The 16,856-nt window shown below is 44.6% G+C and overlaps 1 protein-coding gene across 1 annotated transcript; it reads right to left on the bottom strand.

Moving 5' to 3' along the window:
• Positions 1-11,997: 11,997 nt before the first annotated feature.
• Positions 11,998-16,464, bottom strand: LOC123448030 (atrophin-1-like). The gene is made up of 2 exons (XM_045124795.1): positions 15,350-16,464; positions 11,998-12,405 (listed from the first exon to the last, which is right to left on the bottom strand). The coding sequence occupies exon 1, from the start codon at positions 16,252-16,254 to the stop codon at positions 15,352-15,354; it is 903 nt and encodes a 300-aa protein (XP_044980730.1). The 5' UTR covers positions 16,255-16,464; the 3' UTR covers positions 11,998-12,405; positions 15,350-15,351.
• Positions 16,465-16,856: the final 392 nt, after the last annotated feature.

The raw sequence follows: 16,856 nt of genomic DNA, 5'->3' as shown, positions 1-16,856 counted from the left end.
TCCGATGAATTGTGGTTTTATGATCAGATTATCTATGAATCTTATTTGAGTTTCTTCTGATCTCTCTTATGCATGATTTCATATCCTTGTAATTCTCTTCGAGTTGTGGGTTTTGTCTGGCCAACTAGATCTATGACTCTTGCAATGGGAGAAGTGCTTGGTTTTGGGTTCACACCGTGCGGTGACCTCACCCAGTGACAGAAGGGGTAGTGAGGCACGCATCGTGTTGTTGCCATCAAGGGTAAAAAGATGGGGTTTTCATCATTGGTTTGAGATTATCCCTCTACATCATGTCATCTTGCTTAAAGCGTTACTCTATTCGTCATGAACTCAATACACTATATGCATGTTGGATAGCGGTCGATGTGTGGAGTAATAGTAGTAGATGCAGAAAGTATCGGTCTGCTTGTCTCGGACGTGATGCCTATATGTATGATCATTGCCTTAGATATCGTCATGACTTTGCGCGGTTCTATCAATTGCTCGACAGTAGTTTGTTCACCCACCGTAATACTTGCTATTTTGAGAGAAGCCTCTAGTAAACACTATGGCCCCTAGGGTCTACTCCACACCATATTTTCAGCCTTACACTTTTTACTTTGTTGCACTTTCCGCCTTCAGATCTCACTTTGCAAACAATCTTGAAGGGATTGACAACCCCTTTGAAGCGTTGGGTGCAAGCTTGTTTGTGTTTGCGCATGTACTCTGGACTTGACGAGACATTCCTTCTGGATCTATACCTTGGTTCTCAAACTGAGGGAAATACTGACTGCTCCTGTGCTGCATCACCCTTTCCTCTTCAAGGGAAAAACCAACGCAAGCCCAGCCTCTGTCAACGTGTCAATTTCTGGCGCTGTTGTCTGTGGGATATCAATGGTCACATCGACTCGGCGTATCAACGGGCTATGGAGATGCCCATCAATAGATATCAATGTGAATGAGTAGGGATTACCATGCTACGGATGCACTTAGAGTTATAAGTGTGTGAAAGCTCAAGCGGAAAACTAGTGGGTGTGCATCGAACTTGCTTCCTCACGAAGACCTAGTGCAATTTTGAGGAAGCCCATCATTGGAATATACAACCAAGTTATATAATGAAAATTCCCACTTGTATAAGGAAGTGTCAAAACGAGAGACTCACTATCATGAAGAACATGGTGCTATTATGAAGCACAAGTGTGGAAAAAGATAATAGCATTGTCCCTTCTCTCTTTTCTCTTTTTTTTTGTTTGGGCTCTTTGGCCTCTTTTCATTTCTTTTGTGTGGCCAACTTTGGCCTCTTTTCATTTTTCCTCACATGGGACAATGCTCTAATAATGACGATCATCACACTCTTATTTACTCACAACTCAACACTTAGAGCAATGATGACTCTATAGGAAATGCCTCCGGCAGTGTACCGGGGTGTGCAACGATGTAGCTTAGCGTATGACATTGAAACATCTCGCTAGCTATCTTATGATCATGCAATGGCAATATGAAAGTGACAGCACAAGTCATGAGATGGAACGGTGAGAGTTGCATGGCAATATATCTCGGAATGGCTATGAAAATGCCATAATAGGTAGGTATGGTGGCTGTTTTGAGGAAGGTATATGGTGGGTTTGTGCACCCGCGAATGTTGCGCGGCACTAGAGAAGCTAGCAATGGTGGAAGGTGAAAGTGTATCTATACCATGGACTCACATTAGTCATGAAGAACTCATATACTTATTGCGAAAGTTTTATTAGTAATCGAAACAAAGTGCTAAACGCATACTCCTAGGGGAAGGGTTGGTATGTGTTAACCATCGCGCGAACCCGGCCGCCACATAAAGGATGACAATCAATAAATCAATTGTGCTCCGACTTCCTAACATAGTGGTTCACCATATGTGCATGCTAGAGGAATCACTAACTTCAACACAAGTATTTCTAGATTCACGACACCCTACTAACATAACTCTAATATTACCAAATCCAAGTCTCAAAATTAATTTAGAGGAATCAAACTTCTCTTTACTAATCGATGCACAAGAATATGGAAGGTTTTTATTATATCCTCTTTGGATGCCTATCATCTTTAGGACTACTTTCATAGCACGAGCCAATTACCAAGTTACTCAGAGAGAGAACTCTCAAAAAGATATAAGTGAAGATCGAGAGTTCTTATTTCTCAAAAATATGACACGGTCGTGCTCTAAAAAGATCTAAGTGAAGCACTAGAGCAAAGTTATCTAGCTCAAAAGATATAAGTGAAGCACATGCGAGCTAAATTGCCTAACTCAAAAGATATAAGCGAAGCTCAATGAGTATTCTAGCAAATTCACGATGAGTGCATGTCTCTCTCAAAAAGGTGTGCAGCAAGGATGATTGTGACACAACAAAAATAAAATACTCCTATAATACACGACGCTCCAAGCAAAACACATATCATGTGGTGAATAAAAATATAGCCCCAAGTAACGTTACCGATGGATTGAAGACGAAAGAGGGGATGCCTTCCCGGGGCATCCCCAAGCTTAGGCTTTTTGGTGTCCTTGAATTTGGCTTGGGATGCCTCTGGCATCCCCAAGATTTAGCTCTTTCCACTCTTTATCCATTGTCCCTCAGAACATCACCCAAACCTTGAAAACTTCACAACACAAAACTTAAACAAAAACTCGTGATATCATTAGCATAAGAAAACAAACCACCACCTCTTTAGGTACTGTAGAAAACTTTATTTCTATTTATATTGGTGTTATATTACTGTATTCTCACTTTTCCATGGCTAGTACCCCCCGATACTATCCATAGTTTCATCTAAATAAGCAATCAACACAACAAAAACAGAATCTGTCAAAAACAGACCAGTCTATAGCAATCTGTATACTTCATATACTTATGGTATCTCAAAAATTCTGAATAATTATGAAAATTAGGGCAATTGGCATATAAACTATCATAAAAAAGAATCAACTCAAAAGCTCTTTCTGGATAGGAATTAAAAATAATTTCGTGAGCGCAAAGTTTTTGTCTTTTCCAGCAAGATCAAACAACCATCACCAAAACTAGTCATAAAGGTTTTACTTGGCACAAACACAAAAAGAAACACAAAAAACATAATCATAACAGAATTATGATGGTGTGGACACAAAAAAACAGAAAGCAAAAGGCAAAGATAAATTCATTGGGTTGCCTCCCAACAAGCGCTATTGTTTAACGCCCTTAGCTAGGCATAAGGCGATAGAATCAAGTATCGTCGTCTTTGGTGCTCAACCATAAATAGACCTCATCATGGATTCATAAGTCAATCTTATTTTATTTTTAGGAAAATGTTCCATGCCCTTCTTTAATGGAAATTGAAATCTAATATTCCCTTCCTTCATATCGATGATAGCACCAATAGTCCTAAGGAAAGGTCTACCAAGAATGATGGGACATGTCGGATTGCAATCAATATCAAGCACAATGAAATCCACGGGTACATGGTTCCTATTTGCAATAATAATAACATCATTGATCCTTCTCATAGGTTTCTTAACAGTAGAATCCGCAAGATGCAAATTAAGAGAGCACTCATCAATCTCATTGAAGCCTTGAACATCACATAAAGACTTTGGAATAGCGAAAACACTAGCACCCAAATCACACAAAGCATTGCATTCATAGTTTTTAATCTTGATTTTGATAGTAGGTTCCCACTCATCATGAAGTTTTCTAAGAATAGAAACTTCCAACTCAAGTTTCTCTTCAAGAGATTTCATCATAGCATCAACGATATGACCGGTAAAGGCCTTATTTTGGCTATAAGCGTGTGGAGAGTTTAGCATGGATTGCATCAAGGAAATACATTAAATCAAAGAGCAACTATCATAATTAAATTCCTTGAAATCCAAAGTAGTAATTTCATTACTACTCAAAGTTTGGATATCCTCTACTCCACTTTTAGTGCTTCTAGCATCAAGATAGATAGACTCCGAATCATTGGGGCGTTTCTCAACCAAAGTGGATTCATATCCAGCCCCATCATCATTAGGTTTGACATTAGAAAACAAAGATTCAATGGGAGTCACACCAAGCACTTTAAGATCTTCGTGATTCTCATCACGAGAACACGCCTTTTTAAGCCATTCATGTCTAGCATGAATTTGGGCGGTTCTTTCTTTACTCTCATTCATGGAAACACGCATAGCTTTCAAAGTTTCATCCATATTGATCTTGGGAGGAGCACATCTCAATTTCAAAGCATCAATATCAAGAGACATTCTATCAACGATCCTAGCCAAGTCATCAATTTTGAGCAGTTTTTCTTCCATGGATGCATTGAAAATCTTTTGCAAGTTAATAAACTCTTTAATATTACTCTCTAGATCAGAGGGTAATTTATTGTAATTTCCATGAGCATTGTTGTAGGAATTTCCAAAGCTATTAGAGGGATTACTAGGAAAAGGCCTAGGAATAAGGTTTCCTCTATAAGCATTGTTGTTGCCAAAATTATTTCTACCAACAAAATTAACATCCAAGCTTTCATTGCCATTCTCAATCAAGGAAGACAAAGGCATATCATTTGGATCTAGAGGGGCACATTTACTAGCAAACAATTTCATTAACTCATCCATCTTAGCACTCAAAGAGTTAATTTCTTCTATAGCATGCACTTTTTTAGTACTAGGTGACCTTTCAGTGTGCCATTGAGAATAGTTTGTCATGCTATTCTCTAGGAGTTTTGTGGCTTCTCCTAATGTGATTTCCATGAAAGTTCCACCGGAGGCGGAATCCAAGATATTTCTAGAAGCAAAATTCAAACCAGCATAGAAGATTTGTATAATCATCCAAAGACTCAAGCCATGAGCGGGACAATTTCTAATCATCAATTTCATTCTCTCCCAAGATTGTGCAACATGTTCATGATCTAATTGCTTAAAATTCATGATATCATTACGGAGAGAGATAATCTTAGCCGATGGAAAATACTTGGATATATAAGCATCTTTACACTTGTTCCAAGAATCAATGTTATTTTTGGGCAAAGATGAAAACCAAGTTTTTGCTCGATCTCGCAATGAGAACGGAAATAGCTTCAATTTAATCACATCATTATCCACATCTTGCTTCTTTTGCATATCACATCACTCAATGAAGGTATTAAGACGGGATGCGGCATCTTCACTAGGAAGGCTGGAAAATTCCTCTTTCATAACAAGATTCAGCAAGGCAGCATTGATTTCATATGATTCCGCACTAGTGGTGGGAGCAATCGAAGTACTAATAAAAATCATTATTATTAATATTCGAGAAGTCACACAGTTTGGTGTTTTCAGTCATGGTGACTTCATCAAGCAGACAAGCACACAAGCGAACAGAAAGCAAGCGAAAGAAAAGGGCGAACGGAAAAGGCAAATATTTTTGTAAATTTTTGTTTTTCAGAAGTGGGGGAGAAGAAAACGAGAGGCAAAAAAGTAAATGCAAGAGATGAGTTTGCGACAGTTACTTGGATAAGCTTCACTTAGAATAGTCCCCGGTGCGAGAAATTGAAACATTGAAGGGAGACTATTCTTGACTTGATACTCCCCAGCAACGACGCCAGAAATTCTTCTTGCTGCCTCTTGAGCTTGCGTTGGTTTTTCCCTTGAAGAGGAAAGAGTGATGCAACACAGTAGCAGTAAGTATTTCCCTCAGTTTGAGAACCAAGGTATCAATCCAGTAGGAGTATCAAGACAAGTCTCCAATGTACCTGCGCAAAAACAAACAAACTTGCACCCAACGCTATAAAGGGGTTGTCAATCCCTTCACGATTATATGCAAGGTGAGATCTGAAGGTGGAAAGTGCAACAAAGTAAAAATGTAGAGCTGAAAATATGATGTTTACTAGACCCGGGGGCCATAGTGTTCACTAGAGGCTTCTCTCATGATAGCAAGTATTACGGTGGGTGAACGAATTACTCTCGAGCAATTGATAGAGCCGCGCGAAGTCATGATGATATCTAAGGCAATGATCATACATATAGGCATCACATTCGAGACAAGTAGACCGATACTGTCTGCATCTACTACTATTACTCCACACATCGACCGCTATCCAGCATGTATCTAGTGTATTGAGTTCATAACAAACAGAGTAACGCCTTAAGCAAGATAACATGATGTAGAGGGATAAATTCATGCAATAGATATAAACCCCATCTTTTTACCCTTGATGGCAACAACACGATGCGTGCCTCGCTACCCCTTGTGTCACTGGGTGAGGACACCGCACAGTATGAACCCAAAACCAAGCACTTCTCCCATTGCAAGAATTATACATCAAGTTGGCCAAACGAAACCCACAACTCGAAGAGAATTACAAGGATACGAAATCATGCATATAAGAGATCAGAGGAGACTTAAATAATATTCATAGATAATCTGATCATAAATCCACAATTCATCGGATCTCGACAAACACACTTCAAAAGAAGATTACATCGGATAGATCTCCATGAAGATCATGGAGAACTTTGTATTGAAGATCCAAGAGAGAGAAGAAGCCATCTAGCTACTAGCTATGGACCCGAAGGTCTGTGGTGAACTACTCACGCATCATAGGAGAGGCAATGGTGTTGAGGAAGAAGCCCTGCGTGTCCGAATCCCCCCTCTGGCAGGGCACCAGAACGTGCCCCAAATGGGATCTTGCGGAGACGGAAGCTTGCGACGGCGGAAAAGTATTTTCGTGGCTCTCTCTGACAGTTTTGGATTTTTAGGGAATTTATAGGCGGAAGAAGTAGGACAAAGGAGGCATGTGGGGCCCACAATCCTGGTACGTGCCCCCAGGCCGCGGCTAGGGGGCTTGTGGCCTCCCTCGGGGTCCTTTGCCTTGGTTCTCTAGTTCCCTGCGTATCTTCTGTTACGGAAAAAATCATTCCGAAGATTTTATTCCGTTTGGACTCCGTTTAATATTCTTCTCTGAAAAGGGTCAAAAACACGGAAAAACAGGAACTGGCAGTTGGCACTGAGTTAATAGGTTAGTCCCAAAAAAGATATAAAATAGCATATTCATGCATACAAAACATCCAAAGTTGACAAGATAATAGCATGGAACCATCAAAAATTATAGATACGTTGGAGACGTATCACTCACGAGTTTGACCAACATCTTTTGCAACTTCTTGGTTTTTCTCCAACTCCCCAACAACTTCATCTTTGCTCATCACTGCAGCCGTACCTTCAGCTTAATCACCAATGCATGCAGCAACAACAAGGTTGGCGGCACTCGATTTGGTCAGCGGGGAGGAATTCGATAGATCCGACATGAAGGCGGAAGACACGCTATGGGGTGATCTCTTTGCCCGCCATGGGGTGCGCTGGCGTGACATGCATCTTCCTGCTCGGCGACGTTGTGCATTGGTCGAGGCAACGAAAAAATAGATGGACTAGGCGTTCCGCAACATGCCATGTGTTGCGCTCGGCAGTTTTGCAACGCGACCAAAGTTGCAAAACACGAGTGCGGTATGAGAAGTGTTGTCGCCGCACGATTAAGTGTTGATCGAACGGTTGCGGAGATGCTCGACGCGCGTAACCGATCCGCCGGTTGATAGGAAACATTTCCCTAAATATAATATGGACTAAGAGCATTTACATCCAGACCCCTCATACCCGTCTCAAACGGTCAGGCAGGCCGCCCCGATGACGAAAATGCGATCCACAAGGTCCTCTTAAACCGACCTCAAGCGCCCGGGCTGACCGACACCCCCGATTTCCGGCCCAAATATGAGGCGGATATGGGGAAGCCCGAGCGCCGGGGCACACCCGCCACGTCGGAATGACGACGTGGCCCCATGCAGACTCACTAGGAAACCCGCCGGTCTGACAGGCGCCTCGACTGTCGACGCGGTGTGAACGCCGCGTGGCGTCGCTCCAGCTCCCCGTCAGAGGTCGCGGCCGTCTATTTAAGCCGGTCGACGCCCCCCAACCCGAGCACATCCGCCTCCTCCCTCTCTTTGCCGCCACCCGAGCACATCCGCCTCCTCTCGCACTTCCCTCTCCGAGCCCGTCAGCCATACCACACGTCACCAACATTACATGATCTAGCATCGTCTCTTCCTCCTTCAGCAGGTCCAAATCCGAGGAAGCGCGGCTACCTTTAGAACCAAAGGAGGGTTTCGAGGGGGAGATGAGGGAGGAGCCCGAAGAGGAGCCAGATGCGTCGGAGGAGGCGGCGGAATCGAAGGAGGAGGCGACGCCGCAAGCGCTGAAGGAGGAGACGCCTACGATCGCCGACGATCATCGGTCTGTGGCCGAAGTAGTTGGCTATCGTCAACTCCATCCGCTTGAAGTCGGCTGCAGAGGTGAGGCGTCTTCGTCGACAACAGATGGAGGAAGCGCGAGCGATGCAAGAGACGGTGCAAGCGGCTCACGCTCCGACAAAGGCGGATCAGGCCATCCGTGACGAGGAAGAAGTATAGTACACTAGTTAGCATGTAAGATATATTCCGCATGCTTTTATATAAATATGAGGAAGTTGAATGCACTGCCGGAGACAGGGGGCGCCAGTCAGGGCCGTGCCCCCTAACATTAGTGATTTAAGCCTAGAATGAATAGTAATAGATTTTTTATATGCCAAAATGGTGTTTTTTGATGGATTGGCCCTCCCTAACAAGGTTTAACTATACTTCGCCTCCCTTGTACTAATTTTCTGGCTTAGCTAGTGGTTGAATGTGAAGAGAGAGAGAGAAATTTAAAACGTGACCAACCAGGTCCGCCCACGGGCATTTAGGGGGCTGGATTTGCAATGATCTGAACCAGAATAAAGGGAGTAGTCAGCAAGTAAGCATATACGAATGGCGACCATCCTGAGCTGAGCCAAAGTGCGTGCGAACCATGCGGCCGAAGCACGGCTTCTTCCACGGATACGAAGGCTGGTAAGTACGGGAGGGACACATGCGTCCCAACCAACAGATACAGGTGGAGTCACTCCAAAGTCTCTTCATAACGGGGTTTTAATCAACTTGTTTGCCTCCGGTCACATGGCTCACAGTTTACTCCTCCCTGGGCGAATTATAACACTGCCAGTATCGGTGGCGGGGGGTGGTGCCGAAAGGACGCGCACCCACCGGCTGCCGCTGCCTGCCTAGACGCATCGGGAAAGTCCAGGCTCGACCGAGAGGCATGCATGGAAGCTTCGCCGCCATGTGCGGGTTGCTCACCCATTTTCCACACGGTAGGCGGCGTCGCGTCCTACAGTCAGTCCAGTCCATTCATCACGCGGTTCTACTACCTATATCTTGGGTTCGACTCGACGCGGCACCGGCCTTCTCGTGGCGTACATGGCGGCGGTGGTTGCAGCGAAAGCGGTGCGCCCAGTCGGCTCCACCTTTTTAGGCCTTGGACTGCACGATTGATTCTTAATCCCGGTTCCTTCCTACGCTGCGTGAGAGCCACGGCTGGCCGGCCGGCTGGCGTCGTGGATCGTTCGTTCCTTCCTTCCTTCTGCTACGTACATGCAGTGCAGTGCAGTGGGCAGTGGCCACTAACGAATTGTGACGCTAGACCAAATCCGGCGACCAAACTAGCACTACCATTAACTTTCTTCAACCTTTTCTTTCTTTGTACAATTGACAAGCCTTGTCTCTGGGTGTTAAGAGAGAGGGGAGAGAAAGGAGAGAGAGAGAGAGAGACTGGACGTGACCTTTGTGTTGCCATGTAAGTTGTGCGCACCGATGGATGATAAAAGATGAGAAGGGGACAAAGACCCCTCCTTCCTTCCTCCCTCATGGCCGTCGCCTTCGCATAGAAAAGGAAACAACCATTGATGGCGAATGCGCGCCGAGCAACAGCCAGCAAGCCCGGATAAATGCAAGCCTCTCTACTGCTAGTTTCTCCACTGTTGCAATCACCTTTCACTAACCTACTAGGTAACGCGACCCCGTTTGACCCAGACTTTACCTTGCCTTCCTTCCCGCTATTGGCAGGACACAAGAATTGAAATAGAAACAAAATTCAGCCAGTAACGGTTTGGGTCCCTGTTGCTACCAAATCGTTTTTCCCGTGTCGTTGTTGCCAATATGCTACCAAATCTCTTCATGCAGTAACTTGGTAGAAACATATCAAGTACTCCCGTCTGTACCTTCGCAAAAAAAAAAAAAAAAGTACTCCGTCTGTACCTAAGTATATGTAGGAAGAGAGAGAGTAATAGCTACTACTACAATCAATTCCATAACGCATCATGTTTTTTAAAAAAGAAAGAAGAAAAGAAAAAGGAGAGCTCGATAGAAGTTGTGCACGGACAAATGCAAATCTTATGGCCCCCATTCAGACAGGAGATAAGATCATCCTCCCCCTCTGCCCCTGGGCAACCCCAACCAACCCCCTGTATGTAATCCTATCAGGCAGCACCGGCGAAAACATCCGTTATCGTCCATTGTCCCTTGATAAAAGCCATAATAATCCGACAAGCGCAAATCTTCTCAACAGGGGGGAGTAGGAAACCCGGGACCCCGCGAGTAGGCAAGATTCTAATGAACCACCCCCCACATCACATTACATTAGGTCAGGTATCCTCCTCTTCAGTCCACTTCACTTCACAATAGACCACCCAACAACCAACCGAGCATGGCTGCCTGCTAGCCTCGTCCGCATTGCCCTCCATATCCTGTCATGTCACTTGCGTTGTTGCGTACATGGCCACCACCATCCAAAGCAAGGCTAAGTCGGCCACTTGGGAAGAAATTAAAGCTTGTCTTCTGCAAAGTGCAACCATGATCGACCATCCAATTAACAACATTAACCTAAAGACGACGGGGACGCGATGCGGCTTTGGCCTTGGTAATGTTGTGCAGCATCTTGTTGCACAAACGTAGTAAGTTCGGCACATGAAGCTAAACAAATAGGTGAAAAACATGCCAATGCCTGGCAGCCCACGAGCCCTACTTGGAAGACGACGACTCATACCAGGCTGTATCGATTTGCAATGTTGACTGGCTCCTGATGATTACTGGATGGGTCTTGGGCAATGCCTGCCATCAATGCTTTTCATATACAACACCCAGCAGGCATCATGCAACAAACAGAACCAAACCATTTCAAGCACTGGATTTAACGCCTAACGATCATTAACAAGGACACTCACCAAAAGGAAAAACGTAGGACTGGAAACACCAACCGTGGTAACAGGGATGAACACACTGATTGGAATTACCGCTCGTGCAGACTGTACAAACTCCATCTGAAGCTACAGAAAACCTTGCGTACCTGCATTTTAGCTATGCTCATACTTAACCACTAAGCTGCTCCACAAAATGCTAAACACAAAGTAACTGGCTTCTGCATCAGACTACACAAATGTATTCAGGAACCACCTAATTTCCCTTAATAGTATATCCCTCTTCTGGATACGGTACCAACATGTCAAAGAATTGTCTAGCACCTTACAGGAAACTGGCTTCTGCGCCTAACTAAACAGCTGTATTCAGGAACAGCCTAATTTTTCTTTTAAAAGGTTGATACCAACTTTCGGCTAAATTCAGATAGTGACAAGGCATGACCTTGCTGTTGTGTGATCCAAGCAGGCTTTGCAGATCAATCCAATGTTATGAGGGAAATCAGGAAGCATCAGTTTCCTCTGATTCAAACTTCAATACAACTACCGTTAAATCCGCACGGCCTGCTAATTTTCATGACAAAAGAAAGCTACAGGTTCCGTTGTGCAGATTATCACCAGTGTGTACAACAAGACAACAGTGAACAGCATTTCTCTATATACGAACTGGATTCCATCCACAAAGAGAGCACCAGCTTATTGTCACACGAAAGTTTGTTTGGATCAGATTAACTGAAACGGTGACATAAATAGTCTGAAACAACATGCTCTGGAAGATCACCGGAGCATATTAGGATCCGCCATGCTGGACCACAGATCTGTAGCCAACAAAGGAGCTAAAACTAAACAGCCAATCCCAATCAACAGCAACTCTCAAGTCGGCAATACACGGTAATTTTTTTGGCATTTTTTTCTCTAGCTAAACTACAAATGCAAACAGAGATCCTGGACATACAGAACTTCAAATATAAGCACAATAGGTGATTAGAGCCTGTTTCAAGCGGAGGTACATTGAAGTATGAAGCCCACCCCTAAGGATTCATACATGATTGAGGTTCTCATTTCGAGGAAGTTAGCAACCAGGGATAATCATTTTTGCCAAGCATTTCCCACATGCACACTCGGTATATTCAATGTACACCCATCTTGAAGCTATGATATGACGGGTGAAAAAGTCACATACTATCAATTAAGCATCATTTCAGACTCTTCCTGGTCATGGATTCTATTGGCAGGCAGGTAAGTTACCCAGCTATCACTCATGAATCAGTGGCTGGCCAACTTCTTATAAGATCAGCTACCTTCTCGTACCTATTGAAGGTGGCCCCTCAGATCATCATCTGGAGTAGTTGACAGGCGTGAACAATCCTGATAAGTGATAAGAGCCAACAGTTAGCTATGATATATGCCTTAGCAGTACACAATAAAGGATGTGCAATCGAGTACAAATACTGGATGACAAGATCATACTTTGATCATACTGCAAGGCAATCCGAACCAGAAGTCTTATTTTTAACATGGTATATGGCTACATAGTCCAGGGTTTACAGTAGTATAACAATATTCAGATAATAAAATCAACTAAAGTTCCGATATATTCTATATATATGTGTATATGGTTATGTAGTCATAAATACCCTGTGACAAAGCTGACGATAAGCAAGTGTGGTACCAACATATTTAAAGTAAAAAAGCAGTACTAACACATGGACAAAAAAGGAAATGCGCCGTGCCCCTCTAGGCAGCTGGAGTACAATAATAAGACACTAATGGCAACATGCAGAAACAGAACAATGTGAATATAGTTTCTTTCAAGCAAACAAACAAGGAAAAAACCGAAACAAAAGAAATGTGTCTACTATTACTCCCTCCGTAAACTAATATAAGAATATTTAGATCACTATTTTAATGATCTAAACACTCTTATATTAGTTTACAGAGGGAGTACAATATAGCGTCCCAACTATAATTGACGGGGTTCCCTAATAACAGTAAACATATATATTAAAGAATGTAGTCTAGTGGCCATGCAATCATTTCCAGGAACATGCAGAAATGCAAACATTTGGAATCTTTTTTGTAGATCTGCAACATTATGACGCCAACTCACAGCTAAAACCATCCAGTTGTAAGGCCCTTGTGGACAACTACCATGATCTCACAGGTCATCATAGTGTCAAAACAAATGATTTGGCGATATTTAGAACTTATTACATGTGAAATTAGCCACACAGGAAACCTCAAAGAAAATTTTAATATACAGACCATCAAGGCACAATTTAACATATTCCCCATACCCAAATAATGGTACTCCCTATGAATTCGTATCGGAGGGGGTAACAGAGGTTAGCTTTGTAGCCAGATCATAATTATTCCCTCCTATGACTACAAAATTTTAAGTGAAGCTCAGACAACTATGGCATAAGGCCAAATCTTTCTTCAGTATTCCCTCTGTAAAGAAATATAAGACCGTTTAGATCACTAAAGTGCCAATTTTGGCGGCACAAGAAACCCACTTGTATTTCGCAATGTACACAACAACTTGACAAATTCATCTCCACAAGCATACGAGTAGAATGAGAGCTGTCAATAAGAGCCTGTTTGGGACTGCTCTACTCCAAAAATTTCAGCTCCGCTCTAGAAAACGTAAGCCATACGGGGTAGCTCCAGGATATACCGCCCCGCAAAAAAACTAGAATCTGGGGTCCAGCTCCTTGTTTTTTGTGAAGCTCTCTAGGAGGTGCTCCATAAAATTGTAGAAGTTGGAGTTGAAAGAAAATTACCCACCACTGCCATCAGTAAGTGGATACCCCTTCGTTTCTCCCCTCTCATCCAATCAAATAGATTCTTTCCACCAAATTTTCCATTCGTGAAGCTGGAGCTAGATGAAAGCTAAACATTCTCTTTGAAATGGTTGCAACTCCTATATGAAACTGCTCCAAAGTAGATTTGGTGAACCGGAACTGATTTTGATGGAGCTGCGCGGTCCCAAACAGGCACTAAATAAGTCAGATCCAAGACTCTGCCCTATGCCTCCCTTTGTTTTCCCAATTTCAGATGATGTGTTATGTATTAATACAAGAGTTGAACTGAGGATGCAGCCCTCAAATATATCATTTGATTCATTTCAATTCAGTGAACCACTATGGGGCACTCCAAAAATCAGTCCATGAAGCTATATGCCAGTGTACAGGCTTGCATATGAAAATATAGTTCACAGCAAGTCCTAAGCTCAATCACAGATATAGTACGGACAATTAACACTTCTCACTAAGATTCATCTTCATGTAGTTCTATCTCTAGTTTGCAGCAGTCAAAAGTTCACTGCTGCTACTATACCCAATCCCATATGCGCAATTTTGACGAAGAAACACTTGCGGGCTTTACTTTGTAGTATAAATCTAGGTCCCAAACACTAGGAGCCATCCAAATTATTTTTTAGAATGCATGTGCAACTTCTAGGACTCAAACTATAGATAGAGCTAAAATTTAACATTACACGGTAGAAGTTATATTCTGGCAAGTTTAGACCCATCTGGATCTAAGTTTCTCAGTCATTTTAGAGACAACAACAACAACAAGGACTGTTGTTGTCTCTAAAATGACTGAGAAACTTAGATCCAGATGTGTATTTTAGAGACAAGAAAACAAAATGGAGTGGATGTTGGTCCACAAACAAAATGATAACCGAGCCAGACACCCAGCTCATACACATTACCTGGTAGGGATGGATTGTATTTTTAATAATAGATAGTTTCCTTCTCTTGAAACATCAAAGGATGATAGTGGATTATTAACTGATCATCTTCTTTGTTTTTCTTATATATCCTCACAAAATTTTACAAAAATGGAAAGTAATAATATAATATAATTATCATTTTGCAGTTTGCCAGATTTCCTATTGCCTAACTTCGGATATTGTTAGTAGTGGAAGGTTATGAGCGACTCATACATCTGTTCGACTCTTTACTATTTTTTGGGTGTTCTATTGAAAGTGTGTTCTCTGACTCCCGTTGACAATTCATTTCAACACTATAGTATGACTTGAACACAGCCACACTCCTTCGAGTTGACCATTTGACCCATCTCTCCATCTGGCAATCAACATCAAAATCAAAATCAAGGCTGCAAACGACCATATTTTCAAACTCGCAAATCACCACATCAGGAAAGAATATAGTACGGACATAGGTACAGATACATTGCCACTCTTACAATCCGTACAAAATAAAATTGGGTTACCACACGGAACTCTCTCTGGATGTAAATTGAAGGCATAACCACTAAAGGTACTGGAATCATGTCAACTAACCTTCACAAGACGACTTGGCAGCGGCGTGCCGGGCCATCAAATTTCGCGTCGGTGGCGTTCTTGCCACGGAATGTGACGGGCACTCCATCGCACAGCACCCTCATGGCCCTCCGGCGGGTGCGCCAGCCCCCTCTATCAAACACGGCGATGGCCGCGAGCCTCACCTGGACCTCCATGGTGCCCCCGTTCCCGCTCTTGAGCGCGGCGGCCTCGTCGGGCCCGACGTAGGTCCCGTCGACGTCGAGGCGGAAGGCGAGCGTGGTTGCGTTCCGGGGCCCCTGCGCGAAGGGCGCGAGGGAAGTGACGGCGATGGGGGAGGAGGGGGCGAGGTCGACGTAGGCGACGAGGGAGGAGTAGGAGATGGTGAGCTTGGAGTTGGGGTTGTCGGCGAGGAGGGAGGCGTCGAAGGCCGCGGAGAGGGAGGAGTTGGCCGGGGAATAGGCGACGCGGGAGAGGGTGAGTGAAGAGAGGGAGAAGGCGGGCGCGCGCGGGCGGAGGAGGAGCCAGACGATGAAGGTGCCGGCGCCGAGGAGGAGGAAGGCGGCGACGACGAGCGCGAGGAGGCGGCGCAGGCAGGTGGGCGGCGGCGGAGGGGCCGCCTGGTAGGGGTTGTGGTGGTTGTGGTAGTGGTGGTAGGACGGGGGCGGCGGCGGGTGGTGGTGGTGGGGATGGTGGTGCGGGGGCGGGGCCGGGTACGGGTAGGCGACCCCGAAGGCGGCCGTGCCGTTGCCGTTGGCGACGGGGGGCGGCGCCGCGGCGTAGTAGGCGGAGCTGGCGTTGTTGGGGTTGGGCGCGGCGTTGGCCGGGTAGCCCATCGCCGGGCCGGGAGGCGGCGGGGCCTTGGGGTTCGCGCGGTCGCCGTCCGGCGGGTGCGCCGCTGACGACGAAGAGGACGCCGGGTGCATGGCGCCGGGCTGGCGACGCAGGCGGCGGCGCGGGGTTTTTGCTTGCTTGCTTGCTGGGGGAGGGGAGGGGAGGGGAGGGAGGCGACGATGGTGATTTGGGATCTGGAGAGGGAGCACTGGACTGGAGCAGCAGGAGGAGGATGGAGTCAGTAGAAACGGCGGTGGAGGGGGAGGGCAGCGCGTCGTGGGTGGGCGTAAATGCGCCGTGTTTTTCCTCTTTTTTCTCGGCGTTGGTTAGTGGATGGATGGAGTATCAACTTCGATTCTCCACGCCGCACGCGTCAGATCGCCCTACGCGCTTGCGAAATCATCGCGCGTATATATGTTGTGCAGCATTGCACGTCGCCAACAGACTCGTAATTCGTTCCCCGTCACAAAAAATGAGACTCGTCGAAATGCCAGCTCCAGCTCCAGTTTTGGAATCTTTTCTGTTTAAAGTAAAAAGTAAATAATGAAAGACGATACGTTTGTCTTTATTGATGATAGCAATAAGGTATTTATACCTTCAACAGAAATACACATGTTGTTTGAGAGTCTAGTAAACTTAATACTTCCTCCGTCACAAAATTATTGTGTTTGATTTGTCTAGATATGAATGTATT

The sequence above is a fragment of the Hordeum vulgare genome, chromosome 4H, assembly GCF_904849725.1.
Source record: "Hordeum vulgare subsp. vulgare chromosome 4H, MorexV3_pseudomolecules_assembly, whole genome shotgun sequence".
NCBI lineage: Eukaryota > Viridiplantae > Streptophyta > Magnoliopsida > Poales > Poaceae > Hordeum > Hordeum vulgare.
Note: the sequence above shows the minus strand (reverse complement) of the source record. Positions and strands in the feature narration are given on the sequence as shown.

Bases quoted from the DNA above. Each gene is read 5' to 3' on its own strand.
- LOC123448030 (XM_045124795.1), bottom strand. From the start codon at position 16,254: ATGCACCCGGCGTCCTCTTCGTCGTCAGCGGCGCACCCGCCGGACGGC.